Source organism: Humulus lupulus, chromosome 4 (assembly GCF_963169125.1).
Source record: "Humulus lupulus chromosome 4, drHumLupu1.1, whole genome shotgun sequence".
Classification (NCBI taxonomy): Eukaryota; Viridiplantae; Streptophyta; class Magnoliopsida; order Rosales; family Cannabaceae; genus Humulus; species Humulus lupulus.
In genome coordinates, this window is record NC_084796.1 from 212,174,532 (window position 1) to 212,190,122 (window position 15,591).

Here is a 15,591-nt window from a genome sequence, read left to right on the forward strand (position 1 = left end):
AACATTACAATAAATCATGATAGTTTTATTTAAACAATAATATTTATTTAAAAAAAAGAATGTGATGTTAGTTGGTGTATTGTGCAGGGCATAATTTTGTTGCTAATATCATTGGAATAATTTTGGTGTAGGTATATTATTAATATTTTATTGACCAATAAAAAAACCCACTATCCGGATGTGCTACCTGTCTATGTCCAATATTGAGAAGTGATAAAAATAAATAAATAAACAAAGGCTACTAATAAATCAATATTTGATAATATTGCTCATCACAAAATCTTTCTATATATACCACATAAACGACTAGTTCATTTCACTCAAACTCAATCTATGCTAAGCTCTTCTACATATAGATATATATTAAGAGATGGTGGAAGGTACTGCTTTTGTTTCTGGTCATGGCGGGATCAGCCATAGCTGGACAAACCTTCGAAGCTTCGGCTTACAAGTACTCCTCGGCCGATGGTTCATGTTCTTCGCTTCGTTATTGATTATGTCAGTCGCCGGGGGAGCCCACGTCTTCGGACTTTACTCCACAGACATCAAAACGACACTGGGATACAGCCAAACGACACTCAATCTCCTAAGCTTCTTCAAAGACTTGGGTGGCAACGTGGGCATCTTATCAGGTCTCATCAACGAGGTCATGCCTCCATGGGTGGTGCTCTTCCTTGGAGTAGTCACAAACTTCTTTGGCTACTTCATGATATGGCTCGCCGTCACGAGCCGTATCTCGAAGCCAGACGTGTGGCAGATGTGTCTCTACATTAGTCTCGGAGCAAACTCGCAGAGCTTTTCGAACACCGGAGCTCTGGTGCCGTGTCTTAGGAACTTCCCGGAGGGTAGAGGCAGTGTTTTGGGGTTGTTAAAGGGCTATGCTGGGCTCAGTGGAGCTATCATAACACAACTTTACCATGCTTTCTATGGTGACGATTCTAAGTCTCTTATCTTGCTCATTGCTTGGCTACCTGCTGCGGTTTCCTTCGTTTTTCTTCGAATTATTCGGCTCATAAAAATCCTTCCACGGCCAAATGAGCTCAAAATCATCTACAATCTTCTTTATATATCTCTTGGCTTTGCTGGGTTTCTCATGGTTTTGATTATAATACAGAACAGAGTACTGTTTTCGAGTACCGAATACGGTGTTAGCTCTTCTGTTGTTCTTTTCTTACTATTTCTTCCTTTGGGAATTGTCATTAAAGAAGAGTTCAATCTTTGGAAGACCAAAACACTACAACCTCTACAAGATGTAGTTATAACACAAAATCCAGTACTTACCACTGATCAAACACCTCAGAAGAAACCTGAAATAAAAGATGATAAGGTGGTTTCTAGTTGCTTTAGAAACGTGTTCAACCCGCCAGAGAGAGGTGAAGACTACACCATTTTGCAAGCACTTTTCAGCGTTGACATGATCATCTTGTTCGTGGTGACACTCTGTGGTCTGGGCGGGACGTTGACGGTGATCGACAATCTTGGACAGATTGGAAACTCGTTGGGATATCAAAGGCAAAGCATCACCACTTTTATCTCACTCCTAAGCATATGGAACTATCTAGGACGAGTTACGGCTGGTTTTGCTTCAGAAATATTCTTGACAAAGTACAAGTGCCCTCGTCCCTTAATGCTCACTATCGTTCTCCTTTTCGCTTGTGCTGGCCATCTCTTAATAGCCTTTGGTATCCCAAACTCTCTATACTTCGCTTCTGTGATTATAGGGTTCTGTTTTGGTGCTCAATGGCCATTGATATACGCCATCATATCAGAGCTATTTGGGCTTAAATATTATGCTACTTTATACAATTTTGGTAGCTTGGCTAGCCCAGTTGGCTCGTATATTCTTAACGTTCAAGTCGCTGGTCGTTTATATGATAAAGAGGGTCAAAAACAGCTTGAAGCTCGGGGACTTGTGAGAAAACCAGGACAAGATTTGTCTTGTAATGGTGTTCTTTGTTATAGAATGGCGTTTATTCTAATAGCTGCAGCTACTTTGTTTGGAAGCTTGGTTTCTACCATTTTGGTCATCAGAACAAGAAAATTTTATCAAGGTGATATCTATAAGAAGTTTAGGCAAGAGGTCCAGAAGAGCACATCTGCAGATAATAATAATAATAATAATAATGATGATGATGATGATCATGATGATCATTCTAATATGGGCAAGCCTGCAAAATGATGATGTTCATGCCCTCGAGTTTGCTACAGAGGTATTTTAGCAAAACAAAAAATAACTCCGGTCTGTTTTAGCCAAATTAAAACGTTTACCTTGAGTTTTTCGAAATTATGAAATCTTCCGACTAATAATTTTATTATAACCAAATATATCCCTTTGTCAAAATATTACATGAATGCATTTGATGCACCTTATGATACGGTATTGTATTATATTAAATTGTTAAATCTAAATCTAAAATTGAAATGAATGTTTAGTATTATGAATGCATATCGAAAGAAAATTATGAAATTTCATTAAGAAACATTTAGGCTCTTCTAGGTTACATAAACGCTCACTGGTGGGGGAGACTTTTTGCTCCAAGTATCATTAAAGGTGTATATAATATTTTCCTAAGGAAGACATTAGAAGACTATGACATCTTTCTATGTCTTGTCTATGATGTCTTTTTGGAAGTGCAATGATATGTATATTCAAAATATATACTCAAATATTATACACAATGATATGACAGTTTAACATATAATCAATCACATTTAACATATATTCAATTACATTGAGTGCACATATCATTGCTATTTTGATAAATACATTATGTCTTATGTAAGACATGATATATTTGGTGGGAGACATATTATAGAAGTCTTATTGAGGAGACGCTATGTGTTATTTTTATTTTTTAGGTTTTATAATTATTATATTATATATTTAATTAAATAATTATATTTCTAAATTAAGAATATTGATTGATAAAAATATATATTACAAGATATAAATAAAATTAACAAATATTGTATATATAATGTTTGGATAGTAATTTAAATCTAAGAAACATAAAGTAATAATAATAAGCTTAATATCTTGGTTGATGATCTTGAAATGGTTGGTAGCATCTTCGCACTCATTATTGTATAAATATATATACATATATATATATATTTTCTTTTTCAAGTATCTTTTTAGTTTCGGATGTCATTCAAAATCTTCAGTAACGTCCATATTCCACGTTTATACAACAAAAATTATGTTTAGGGGCGATTGATGACCCTTAAAGTCGTCTGTAATACTTATAAGGGGCGACTCGCTCCTGATTAGTCGCCCCTAATAAAGTGCACATAATACTGTATACTATCATACCTAAAAGTCTATTATTAGTTGCGATGTGTGAGATGTCGCCCCTAATACACTTTATTTTTTAAAAAATAATAAAATTTTTATAATAACTAGAAAATAAATAATTTAAATTTAAATTATTATTAATAAATATATTTGAAAATAAAAATATTATATTAAATATTCAAATATCCATATTGTTAATATAATGTAGCAATTAACTAACAATAATATAAATCTAGTCTCATAAATCAGTTGCACCATCCTCCATATCGTCATCATGTTACGGTTGTGGTGGTTCTTGTGGCTGTGGCGGCATCGACCACGAATATTGCAGAGGTAGTGTGGACGATCCTGCTTTGTACATGTAGGTATACGGTGGTTGCAATGACGGTGTCATAAACGATGCCAATACAGAGAACATTAGAATATTTACGATAAACATATTTTGTGGGATAACAAAACGAAAAATAAACTACCAGACTCGCATGAAGTCGGGATTGTAGTGGGATTCGGTGGAGGATCTTCGCCAGTGTCTCCACCGTGAGCTCTAGCCACATTCGCTGTCATCTGCTAACACAACAATAATTTAACCTATGGTTCTCATAATTTCGGAGAAGAGTATTTAAGAGTCCTTACTGACTCAGCCTCTCCGAATGAGTCTAAGATTTTTAATGATTAAAAATAATTAATAAATAATCATGACTATGTGATAATATATAAAACTTCCATTTTATCTATGATAATCAAATTTTGTCACGGGAAAAAAACAATAAAAATAAAATATTTAGTTATGCTAGCTATTTTATGATGTCTTATAAAGTCTTATGATATCACCAATACATTATGATATTTTATAAGGTCTTATTTTAAAATGTTTAAAATTAAATATTTCTATAATAATTACATTTATATTTATTAAGCATTTTATTCTAGTTAAAATTAATATTAATTCATAATTTAATTAATTATTATTAAAATTAATATTAAATTAATTTATTCCATATACTTAGTTTATATTTGTCAAGATTTTTCATAATTACTTTTTTTTAATTACTTTTTCTTTCTTCAAATTAATTTTAAATTTATGAAAACTTAATTTAACTGAATTTATTTTCAATTATATATCAAATTTAACCATCATTTTATATTTTTTTTTAAAACTTAACTTAATTCTTAATATATTTATTAATTTAACTTATCAATAATGATAAACTCAAAATCAATACATTAATTTTTTTATTTATAATTAAATATAATGATTTTACTAATAATTCCAAAAGTCACTAATGTGTTTGTTTATTTTTTAAAGTTCAATTCATTTTGAGTAATATTTTATTTATTTTGTACAAATCTTTATTAGTCATAAATTTTTGTATTTATTTAATTTGTTTAAGTGTAAGTATATTTTTCGTAAGATGTTATTTATATGAATGGTTCATATTAACTAATTGTTTCACTTCTTACTGTTCATTTTAAAAATTACTAAATTACTAAATTAATTATTTTATAAATGATTAAATATTATAATTTTCTTAATAATCCAATTAAGTGACTATTATAATTTCTAATTTTATTAGTAAATGTATAATTGTGTAACGTCCTAGATAGCCAAGACTGCTACACTGTGTACTTATAAAAGTGCAAGACTTGTTAATCAAGTCATTTAGTTAAAAACGTGTTTGCTAAAATCATTAATGCGCTAGGGTTAAAAGGTTTTGGTTTCAAAAGATACTTTTCATATAAATAAATATTTTTACACACATGGGATCCCAAAAAGGAACAACGTTTAAAAGTCGGTTCACAAAATTTCTAGAGCATAAACAACTACTAGCCATTCTAGAGGCAAAACATGTGTTTATGGTTCTCCTGTCCCTGTCTCCCCTCAACCATGGCGGCTGAGCAGCTGTTCATGTACATTCAACTCCCAGAGCTCTCCAAATCAGGGCTGGTCAAGCTTGCCCTTGCCTTTGCCCGCACCACGAAGCACCCGTGAGCCAAGGCCAAGTAAGAAAGCGTAACATCATAACACAAGTACTGATAATAATCATAAACTCTTTAAGCATGTCTAAACATTTAGCAATCTCTAATAAACATACAACTCATTGACACAAATATGAATTCACAAGCTAAGAATTAGCCATTCAACATTTCATATTCGAAAACCAACCACAACAACCAGATTACACAATAAATAGGGTCGACACCCTTAGGTTGCACCCTCTGTTTAGCCCACTGACTCCGGCCCACTTAAACCGAGCTCAGTGCATAATAAGCTGTCCTCAGCTACCAATGGCCGAGCCGCACCCTGTGCGCTAATGTAAACTTTGACACTCTTAGGTTGTTTGTATACTATTTGCATGGCATAATACCATCCTCCATAAATCATACAAAACAGGGAACCCTTAGTCCCTTTATGAATCCACAACTGGGTGCAGCTTTCTTACCTTTAATTTCCAAATGCTTTGATTACGAGAAAGCCCCTTGAGCACGATCCGTCTCCCGAGCCGTAGCCTTTACCTAGTCACAACCAAGACAAGGGATTCCATTAATATTCGAATAAAGGTTTCTAGGTGAAGTTCTAGCTTCTGGGACATCGAATTCCACCAAGCACGGTGGTGGAATCGATCCTGAGCACCCAAGGTTAGGTTCTCGCACTTAAAACCTTCAAACAACCAAAAATTCCCTTAAGGGCTGCGGCCCGCCCCCTAAAACAGAGGCTAGGCCTCTATGGCCACAGAGCCTCCTTGGCTCTTCTTTGCTCTGCAGGGCCGCACACTCTAGAACAGAGCCGCGGCCCAGCCCCTCATGCCCAGAAAATCCACCATTGTTAACATCCCAACCTTGCTCAAAACCACCCCAAACCATCATAATTCCAAAACCCATTGATCACAAAACTTCTAACATGATTCTAGCAACACAATCTAGCAAAAACCTAACTTAGAAACTCATTAAAATCCCATTTTAATTTCTGAAATCCAGAAGCTCAAGAACATAAAATCCAGCTATGAAACACCATAATTCAACCATTAGATGATAAATTCAAGCTTACTTCCACTGTAGAACCACTTCTCTAAGAAAATTTTGAGTTAACTCCCAAGATTTTTGCCTTAATTCAGCCTTGAAGTTAAGAACCAAAAACCCTTAAATTTTAGCCCAAAAACCTCATAATCAACTGATCAAAAATGAAATTCAGTGCTTACCTTAGTTTCTAGTTTGATTCCCTAGCTTCCACTGAGTTAATCCTCCAATTCCTCATCTCAAATCCCTGAATTCCTAGCCAAATCCCCTTAGTTTCCGTGATTTCCTTGGGAGAGAAGAAGAAAGAAGGAGAGAGAAAGGAAGAGGGTCGGTTCATTAAGTTTCCACTGTTTTCCTAAGTTTTATCTATCTATCCTCAAGCAATTAAACCAATACCGAGGCTCGGGGTACCGGAAACGTCCCCGAGGGAAAAATGATAAAATTTCCCCAATATTCCTGCCTAAACTTCCTAACCTCAAATATATCTCCAATTATTTATTTCCATTACCCGATAACCCAAATACCCCCTTGACTTGCCCCAAGTCAAATATTAGGCTCCGTTGTGACTTTCCTGCTAACTAGCTCCCTAGGATCACCTCAACTCGCATGCTGCAGATTTACCCGCATAATAATGTGGTTCTCACAAATATAACATATAATCATACAAGCATGCTTATCATAAAATCATGCATTTAAACTAATAAATTCACGCACAAACCAATTATGCCATCCCAGGACACTAATCAAGGCCCTTAAGTCGAATTAGTGATTTTGGGTCGTTACAAATTGTTTCTACTTTAGATGAAATTTCGGCAGCATAGCGACTGCATTTTAGCATATCCAAAAATTTGAAACCTTGTTTACAACATAAAACAATTCCCAAAACATCTAAACAATAGAAAATAATATTTATAAATAATCAATAAATTAAAATTTATTCAAATACAACTTAACATTTCCCTTGTAACTTGAATCAAAATATGAATATACTTTTTCATTCATAACCCACTTATACTTTTTTTTACTAAATTCAAATATTTTTTTATTTAACTACTTATTAAAATTTTAATTAATAAATCTATTTTTCTGTAAATTTTTCCATAACATTAATGTAGGAAAATTAAAACAATAATTAAACAAAAACAAAAAATTACCTAAGTTAGGCTGAGACAGAGAGGATTGCTAAGAGAGATAGTCCGAGATAGTGTAATGGAATCAAACTTTCATACACATAAAAAATGTAAAATTCAAAACCTAATTTATAAATATGTATAAATAACTTACATATATATATATATATACAGATTTGAAAATTTAAATAAATATATTGTTTAGCGAGTTTTTGGAAACTAGAAATATATTATAAAATAAGAGCTGGAAAGAAAGAATAAGAGATGAACAATCACAATTTTTCCGTGGTTGGGGCGTCAATAAGCCTTAGTCCACGAGGCACTAGTATTAGGCTTTAGAGAGTTTTGACAATGGAGTTTTTCTACAAGTTCAGCAGCGTTTTGCTTACAGAAAATTATGGGATCCTCGCTACAGTGCACAACTGACCCTATTTATAGACAGTCAAGTATCTTGGGCCGGAATAATCTGGGCCCAATAAGGATGTAATTCCATAATAAAAAGAATGTAACATAATTAGATGTTGTTAATATGGGCCCATTTGGCCAGCTTAGGCGTAGTTAAGCCTTACAACTGCCCTATGTTCGTTAGTATAGACTGATCCGCATGGGCTACTATGGGGATCCTGGGGACAGGATCTGTCAGAGTAGTGGCAATACTGTTTCCTAGGAACAATGTACGCTCCGTGTGCACCCCATTCTACAGGTTAGTTAGGGAGACCAACCTCCGGATTTCTCAGGGACACGTCAGCATCAGGGAAGACTAGGCTTGTACTATCCAGTTGTAGGGTCCAGGTTAATTTACAAATATTCGGTAACGTTTACCTAAGTCCTAGTTCGTTTACCAGGACCCAGGTTCATTTACCAAGGCGGATATCTGGTTGACGGCATCTTCCACTGGATCCCACTTGATGGGATCCATCTCCTGGAGTGAATTGTCTGCCATCATGATTTACATCCCGGAGGATGTAGATTGAGGGTGGTCAGGGAGATGATGCGGGCCTACACCTTAGTTCCGACCCCCTCACTATGCTTACGCTACTTGCTCGTCATAGGGCATAGTATGTTCTGGGCTACCAGGGTTTCATTATACATTGTTCACTAGGCTTGGTTGGGCTCGGACCTCTTGCGAGAGCCAATGGACCTGTTTGGCCTGCCATGTGCCATAGGTGGAAAATATGGATAACATTTACTCCCCAAGTCTTCATCCATGTTTGCATGGTGGAGACTTGAATTCCTTCTCCCGGATCAATCACAAGTACCCTAGTTTGATTACTTAAGTCTCGGTATGTTTACTAGGACCCGGGTTCATTTACTTGGTGGCCATTTGGTTGATCCCTGTCCTTTCAGATTCCCAACGTCATAGACACATGTTTCCAGGTTGATGGTGCGTCTATACCACTCACGCCTTAGAAATCTAGAGAGAATCTTTTGATTACCAAGGTGACTGATGGGTGTCAGCGCACATCTCAAAGCGTCTTGTCTGTACGAAAAAGGTGCTTTGGGTACTCGAGTGGGCTGTTTAATGCTTCTGCATTATCCAGAGTCGTTGGATGGGGATAGTTTTGGGATTTTCAATGTGGACTGTTTGATGAGGTAGGCGCGGAGCCTGGATTGACGAATGCACAATTTATTACTTGATTGGGCCAAATAATGCTCCTGCATCGTCCAGGACCGTCAGATGGGGATAATCTTGGGATCTTCATTGTGGACCGTTAGATCGAATAGTGGATTTTATCCTATAAATACCTTGACAGGCTCATTTCTACATTTTACACATCCTAAATTCTCAATCTAGAGAGCAGAGAGCCAGATCTTTGTATGTCTGAAATTGCCGATGAAATTCTCCGGCGATTAACATATCTTCGTGTTCATTTGTTTTCAATGGAGCCTTTTTCCACTCAACAAGCAGAAGATTCTGTCTCGGTCCTTCCGTCTAGGAGTGTCGACGAGCTGCTACATCGTCTCCTCCAGTTCAACATCAAAATCTTGGCAAAGTCGTCGCCTGAAACTCAACGAATCCCAACTCCAATACCCCACAGTAAGTTTTCTGGTCACTTTCCTACTCCTTTTGGTAATTTTTATTGTCATGTTGTTTCCGCAACCGTAGAGTCGTTAGGGTTGTGACCACTGTGTAGGGTGGTTCTGAGTAGTAGTAGTGGTAGTGGTAGTGGTAGAGTTAAATAGTAGGGTTTCAGGTGAATTAGTATTTTAGCAAATACCCTTGGCCTTTAGTTCCTGACTTATGATCCTAGGATCTCTATTGGTCCTGGATCTGGGTCTGAAGGGGACCTCTCCAAACAGTTTTAGGAGAATCCCTCACCTAACTAGTTTTCTTCGGTTTCGGTGCTAACTGTTTGGTTCTCGCTTTTCTTGTCACTTCTAGGTCTTTGATCATGGTTCGTGGCGTTACTTTGTACGCAGAAGATATTGTCTAAGCAGCCCTTGTCTTCCTGGAAGGGCACAAGCTTCCCACTGGAAACATGTGGGAAATGGACGGGGAAAAGAACCAGTTCGGGAACTACCGGATGCTGAATAAGTTGGAGAAGGCCCTTGGAGTAGAGTCGACTCCAGGGCTCTTTTACAACAGATTGGCTCGGAAAGAAGAGAAAGCTCATACCTGAGCGGGCAAGTTCGGGGCCTGGAGCATAGGCCACATAAGTACGAGAGATACTCTCCTGCTCCATGACTATTTCGCACGGTGCCTCAAGTTCATGGGGATCGCGCCTTTCCAGCTTCTTCCCTAAGCATATAAGTTGCTTGTGGGATGGAGCATATTCTTCACTTCGAAGGAAATCCTGGCACCTACCCTTGCGGAGGTGCTGTACTTTTACAAACTGGAGCTGCAACTTAATGCTAAGGACAAGACATGGGACGAGTCTTATAAGTTGAAGGCCCGTGGCATTAGTCCAGCTTCGTTCAACACATGGAAACATCCCCCAAATGTCAGGCACTACAGGTTCATGACATTTGGGTTCACCCTAGAGAAGAACCCCACCCTAGTGTTTGACTTTCAGTGCGTGGGAAGTCGTCCTTCTTCATTTTTCATCTAGCCCTTTGTTTAGTTTAGTTGAAACTCATGTTCCTGTGAACAGGTCCGTACGCTCAAACTCGGCTCTCTAAGTAGATCCTGGATCGAAAAAATTATTTGCCACCCTTAGTGTCGAGGAGCTGGATGTGGGAGGCTTCGTGACCACGGAGAACCTTTGGCTGGTTAAGCTGATTGTCGCCCACCAATCAATAGATGCCCCTAGCTTCCAGGGGCAGTAATGCGAGAAGGATCCTGGCTTAAGAGCGGAGCCAGCCCTTATTCACATCCAGGCTGAGGAGGCTGCGGTCAAGGCGAACGAGGAGTCGACCCTTATTCACATCAAGGTTGTGAAGGCTCCCGGGGCTAGAATTTCGGAGCAAGGTAAAACAGCTTTGGTTTTAACTTATGCCCCTCATATTGAGGGCTTAGTTAGGAACATGCAACAATACTGGGAATATTTGGCTGGGAATGTTAGCAACGTGGGGCTTCCTTGCCCCATTGATGTAGACACATTGACCCTCATGTACTCATCCTGGTTCCTTCAATATGGTGGCTTTTTGGACCCGGATTACATGGGGGACCAAATTCATTCTTTTGCACTAGGAGAGTTGAGTCCATCCTATTCCATGGATCAGGGTTTGTCCCGGAGGACTTTAGACTTAAATATTTCCTTCTTTTTTTTTTTTCTGTCACCCCCATTCCTTTATGTTACTAATCATTTTTCTTTTTTATTCCCATTTTAGGTGACTCAGACATGTCTATCCTAGTAGCCAAAATGAAAGAGATGATCGAGGCCAGGATTGTTGCGGCCAAGGCTTCAGCAAAGAAGGTTGCCAAGGGCCTGACCAAGAAGAATATAATTGAGATGGTACTCGGGGACTCACAATTGGACCTGGGAGCTTCCGAGGGAGTTCAAGCTGCAGCATTGGTCCCGGCAGTACCGTCTGAGCCGTGTCAAACCCAACCTACTCCTCTCCAGGTCATTAGTTTAGACCAGGAGCCTTCAAAGGAGGTGGATGGAGTAAAAGGAGAACGAACCCTATCGACGCAGAGTCCTCAAAGCAGGTCAAGAAGGCCAAGACCAAGGATTTCTCCCTGGCCGAGGACTTGATCCTTCGAGAGGAGAGGATGAAGATGGTGTCCCAAGCTTGGGACGAAGAGCATGACAAATGGGATGAGGTGGCCTGGGCCCTGGTCAGTTGTCGGAAGGTAGAGTTCGTCGACCGTCCAGAGGCCTTTAGTGCCCCCCAGCAGATTGTGGATCGGCTGGCAGTTGAGATTGGGTTCCGGCCAACGTTGGGCCAGGACACGGCCCCGCTTGCTGCGGACTTTCCAGGTGGGGAATACCATGTCCACCTTTCAACTCAAGTGTTATGCCACATTGGCTAACGGGGACACACACTTTCTCTCAAAGGCCATCCATCATCAGGCCATTGTGGCAAGTCCTACAACCGTCTTGGTTTTTTTATCACCATTATTTTTGTGTTACTTCTAACTCTGTTTTGTTCCAGGATGCGTTGTTGGCTCAAAGGAATGCAAAGTTGGTGGCCGAGATGGCGATGAAGCTGGAGACGGCCCAAATGGTACTGGAGGGGGCTATCAATCAGCAGGAGATTGCCAGGGAGGCCCTCGCCAAGGAGGTTGAGCATGAGGAGGCTCTGTCCAAGAGGGATCCCAAGCACAAGAAATTGGTGGAGGCCTGTAGGCGGAGCTATCTCATGCTCATAATTTGGAGGCTTCTACCAAGGCGCTCTTGGAGGCGGTCAAGGTCCAACTTTGCCAGGAGTAGGAAAAGGTTGCACCTCTCGAGACGCAGAACCAGGCGCTAGAGGCCATGGCCTAATTGGAATTGAAGCACAGCGAGGAGGCTCACAAGGAGAAGGACCAGGCTAATGAAATACTGGAGGCCATTTTTGACAAGGTCGTTTACATGACCTGGCTCCAAGATAAAAATATGAACTTCCTCCTCTATCTGGATCCGGCTCTGAAAAAGGCTGAATTTGAAGCGTAGGAAAGGGAGGACGCGATGCTTCTTGCTGGGGATCAATAAGGTGAGAATGCTCCGGACTTCCTTTATCAAAATGAAGTCCAGGCCTGAGCCTTTGTATTTTATATTAGGACTCCCTCTCTTCTTTCCATTGTTTTTGTAAACTCATTTATTTTTTAAATGGTGCGGATGTGTCTAAGACAAATTCTTATCTCTATTTTTGGTTATTATATTGGTTTTTGTCATTATGCAATGATTCTCGCTTTAAATTTATTTATTTTTCCTCAAAAATTCACCAAGTGTTTTACCACTTTGAATGAATTAGAGTTAAATGTGGAGTTCTGGTCCCAATGGAAAGGACCATTAGGAAAAAGATTGTAGAAGGTAACTACTTTGTCCTGAGACCAAAGTTTAGGTCTCGACAGCCTCGATCGTCTTTGACTTTACCAAATATATCTTAATTGATTTATCCTGACTCTGTGGTTCAGGTTCCAACGGCCTGGACCATTATGGAATTCTTAGATATGACTTAGTTAATTAACTTATTCTTGATCCGAGGTTCAGAGTCCAACGCCCTGGACCATTAAGGAGTTATTAACTATCATCTGATTAATCTGTCCCGACTCTGATGTTCATGTTTCAATGCTTTGGACCATTAATAATATGACTTAGTTAGAATTTAGCTGATTAACTTATTTTGAAGCTGAGGGTTAGGTTCCAATGGCCTGGACCATTTACAAGACAAAATTTAATCAATCTAAGCCTAAGATTTAAGTTTCAACGATTCTGGACTGTGATAAGAAAAACATGAAGAGGGATTGAATTATCCTGGACCATGTTAGGTTTGGACCAATCTTTTGGGAGTTAGGTTTTGAACCCCCAGTCTATGCGACTCTGGATCAGGATTAAGCTTTGAGCTTTGCATCCTTTTTTGGTTGAACTCCCCGAATCACATGGATCCGGACTAGGACTGGGCTTTGAGCCTTGCATCCTTTTTTGTTGGGAGTTGGGTTTTGAACCCCCAGTCTATGTGAGCTTGGATCAGGACTAAGCTCTGAGCTTTGCATCCTTTTTTTGTTTTTATTCCTGGACTTGTATAGATGCTCTTATCCCCTAAGTGACAAAAAAGTGTAGACGTGAGCTTTTTTTTTTTTTTTTTTTATAAAGAAGAAGGAAAACTTCAATAATCAAACAAGAACAGAACAAACACTAAACCAAATTAACAACTAACAGAGGCTAAGTACAAAAAGCCTCACCAAAAACAAAACAACTACAACAAACTCCACTGAACACCAAAACTCAGCTCAAGAAAACATTACAAAATGAGATAAAACTCTGTGATCCTGAGCTGAAAGCTTCTGCTTATGAATACTTATCAACCTATGATGAATAACAGACTTAACTTCCAAAGCTATGCTCGAAGCAGACTTAGAGAAATGATCAATAATACAGTTGTTACGATTCCTTTAGAGACTATAAACAGTAGCCGCTAATATCATGATAGGCAGATGAACAATGAAACCACTGTTTCTGTTCGAAATCCATGTTCTCCATCAGTCATACTCATAAGGCCAAGTAATGCAATCCAACCAACCAAAAATGAGATCCAAAACCTGTTTAGACAATGCACATTCAAAGAACAAGTGGGCATGACTCTCCTCAAAGTCACCACAAACTGGGCACAGTAAGGAGTCTAAAGGCACTCTAAACCGAAGCAAGTTATCAAATGTAAGAAGCTGGGCATTGACAACCTGCCATAACAAAAATCTATACTCATAAGGCCAAGTAATGCAATCCAACCAACCAAAAATGAGATCCAAAACCTGTTTAGACAATGCACATTCAAAGAACAAGTGGGCATGACTCTCCTCAAAGTCACCACAAACTGGGCACAGTAAGGAGTCTAAAGGCACTCTAAACCGAAGCAAGTTATCAAATGTAAGAAGCTGGGCATTGACAACCTGCCATAACAAAAATCTATGCTTAAGCAGAGATAATCTACTCCAAACTGCTTTGTGGTATCCAACCTGCTGATGGCATAGAGAGTTGTTATATAAAATGGAAGAGTAAAACTTCCCAGTTAAACCAGCAGCCTTAACATCTTCCCTACTAAATTTGTCTCTCAGATTGCATAATTTTCTCCAGTACCAGCTGGTATCCGGAGGAAGTTTATAGGTCCAGAAATCAGAGCCTTTCAAATAAATGGAATTTATCCATTTCACCCACAGCAAGTCCATCTTTTCTGATATCGCCCAGATGTACTTTGCCAAAATAGCATGATTCCACCTCTGATCATTTCTGAAGCCAAGCCCCCCAAACACCTTAGGCAGACAAACTTTTTCCCAAGAAGCCATATGAATCTTACATCTATTCCCATTAACTCCCCAAAGAAAACCACGACAGAGTCTCTCAATTTCTTTTATTATGCTTTGAGGGAGAACAAAAATGCTCATCCAATAGTTCCTAAGCCCAAATAAAACCGAGTGAATCAATTGCATTCTGCCAACATAAGACAGGTGTCTACTAGCCCAAGTGTGTAACCTCATTTTGATTTTCTGAATAATAACATCACAATCCTCATGCTTCCATTTGGTGGGTCTCATAGGGACACCAAGTTATTTTAGAGGAAATAAACCCTCTGTCAACTTCAATTCAGCAGACAGGTGCAATTTTTCAGCATCAGAAATTCCTCCAAAGAAAATCTGAGATTTGTTCTCATTTATGTACAGACCTGTTACAGGAGCTTTTTCTTTTCTTACAACATTTTTTATGGAGTTTTGTCCACACAATTTTCATTAACTAAGTGGCCCTGGGACGTACATTACTTGAAATAAAAAATGTTTGAAAGAGCAGAATTAGATCCTCCCATCTACTGATAGTACGGGTGGAGGTGTTCTGCGTTCCAGGCCCGTGGGACCTCTGTTCCGTCTAGCCGCATTAATTGATATGTTTCCGGACATATTTAGTTTTGGATTTCATAGGGTCCTTCCCAATTAGATCCTAGAACCCCCACTCCAGGAACTTGAGATGCAGGAAGACTCTTCAAAGGACTAGATCTCTGGTTTTGAACCTCTAGCTCTTAACTTTTGAGTGGAAGTGCCTTGCGATCTTTCCCTGATACATCTTCAGTTGCACT

General features: G+C 38.8%; 2 protein-coding genes across 2 annotated transcripts; one reads left to right on the plus strand and one right to left on the minus strand.

Moving 5' to 3' along the window:
* The first annotated feature begins 337 nt into the window (after positions 1 to 337).
* Positions 338 to 2,517, plus strand: LOC133831179 (uncharacterized). Its single transcript, XM_062261383.1, has one exon. It carries the CDS (start codon positions 371 to 373, stop codon positions 2,177 to 2,179), a length of 1,809 nt encoding a protein of 602 aa, XP_062117367.1. The 5' UTR covers positions 338 to 370; the 3' UTR covers positions 2,180 to 2,517.
* Positions 2,518 to 14,008: 11,491 nt separating this feature from the next.
* On the minus strand, positions 14,009 to 14,809 carry LOC133832862 (uncharacterized). Its single transcript, XM_062263144.1, has one exon. It carries the CDS (start codon positions 14,807 to 14,809, stop codon positions 14,009 to 14,011), a length of 801 nt encoding a protein of 266 aa, XP_062119128.1.
* Positions 14,810 to 15,591: the final 782 nt, after the last annotated feature.

What these genes read in the sequence shown, in the direction of transcription:
- LOC133831179 (XM_062261383.1), top strand. Translation starts at nt 371, where the DNA reads ATGGTGGAAGGTACTGCTTTTGTTTCTGGTCATGGCGGGATCAGCCAT.
- LOC133832862 (XM_062263144.1), bottom strand. Translation starts at nt 14,809, where the DNA reads ATGGCTTCTTGGGAAAAAGTTTGTCTGCCTAAGGTGTTTGGGGGGCTT.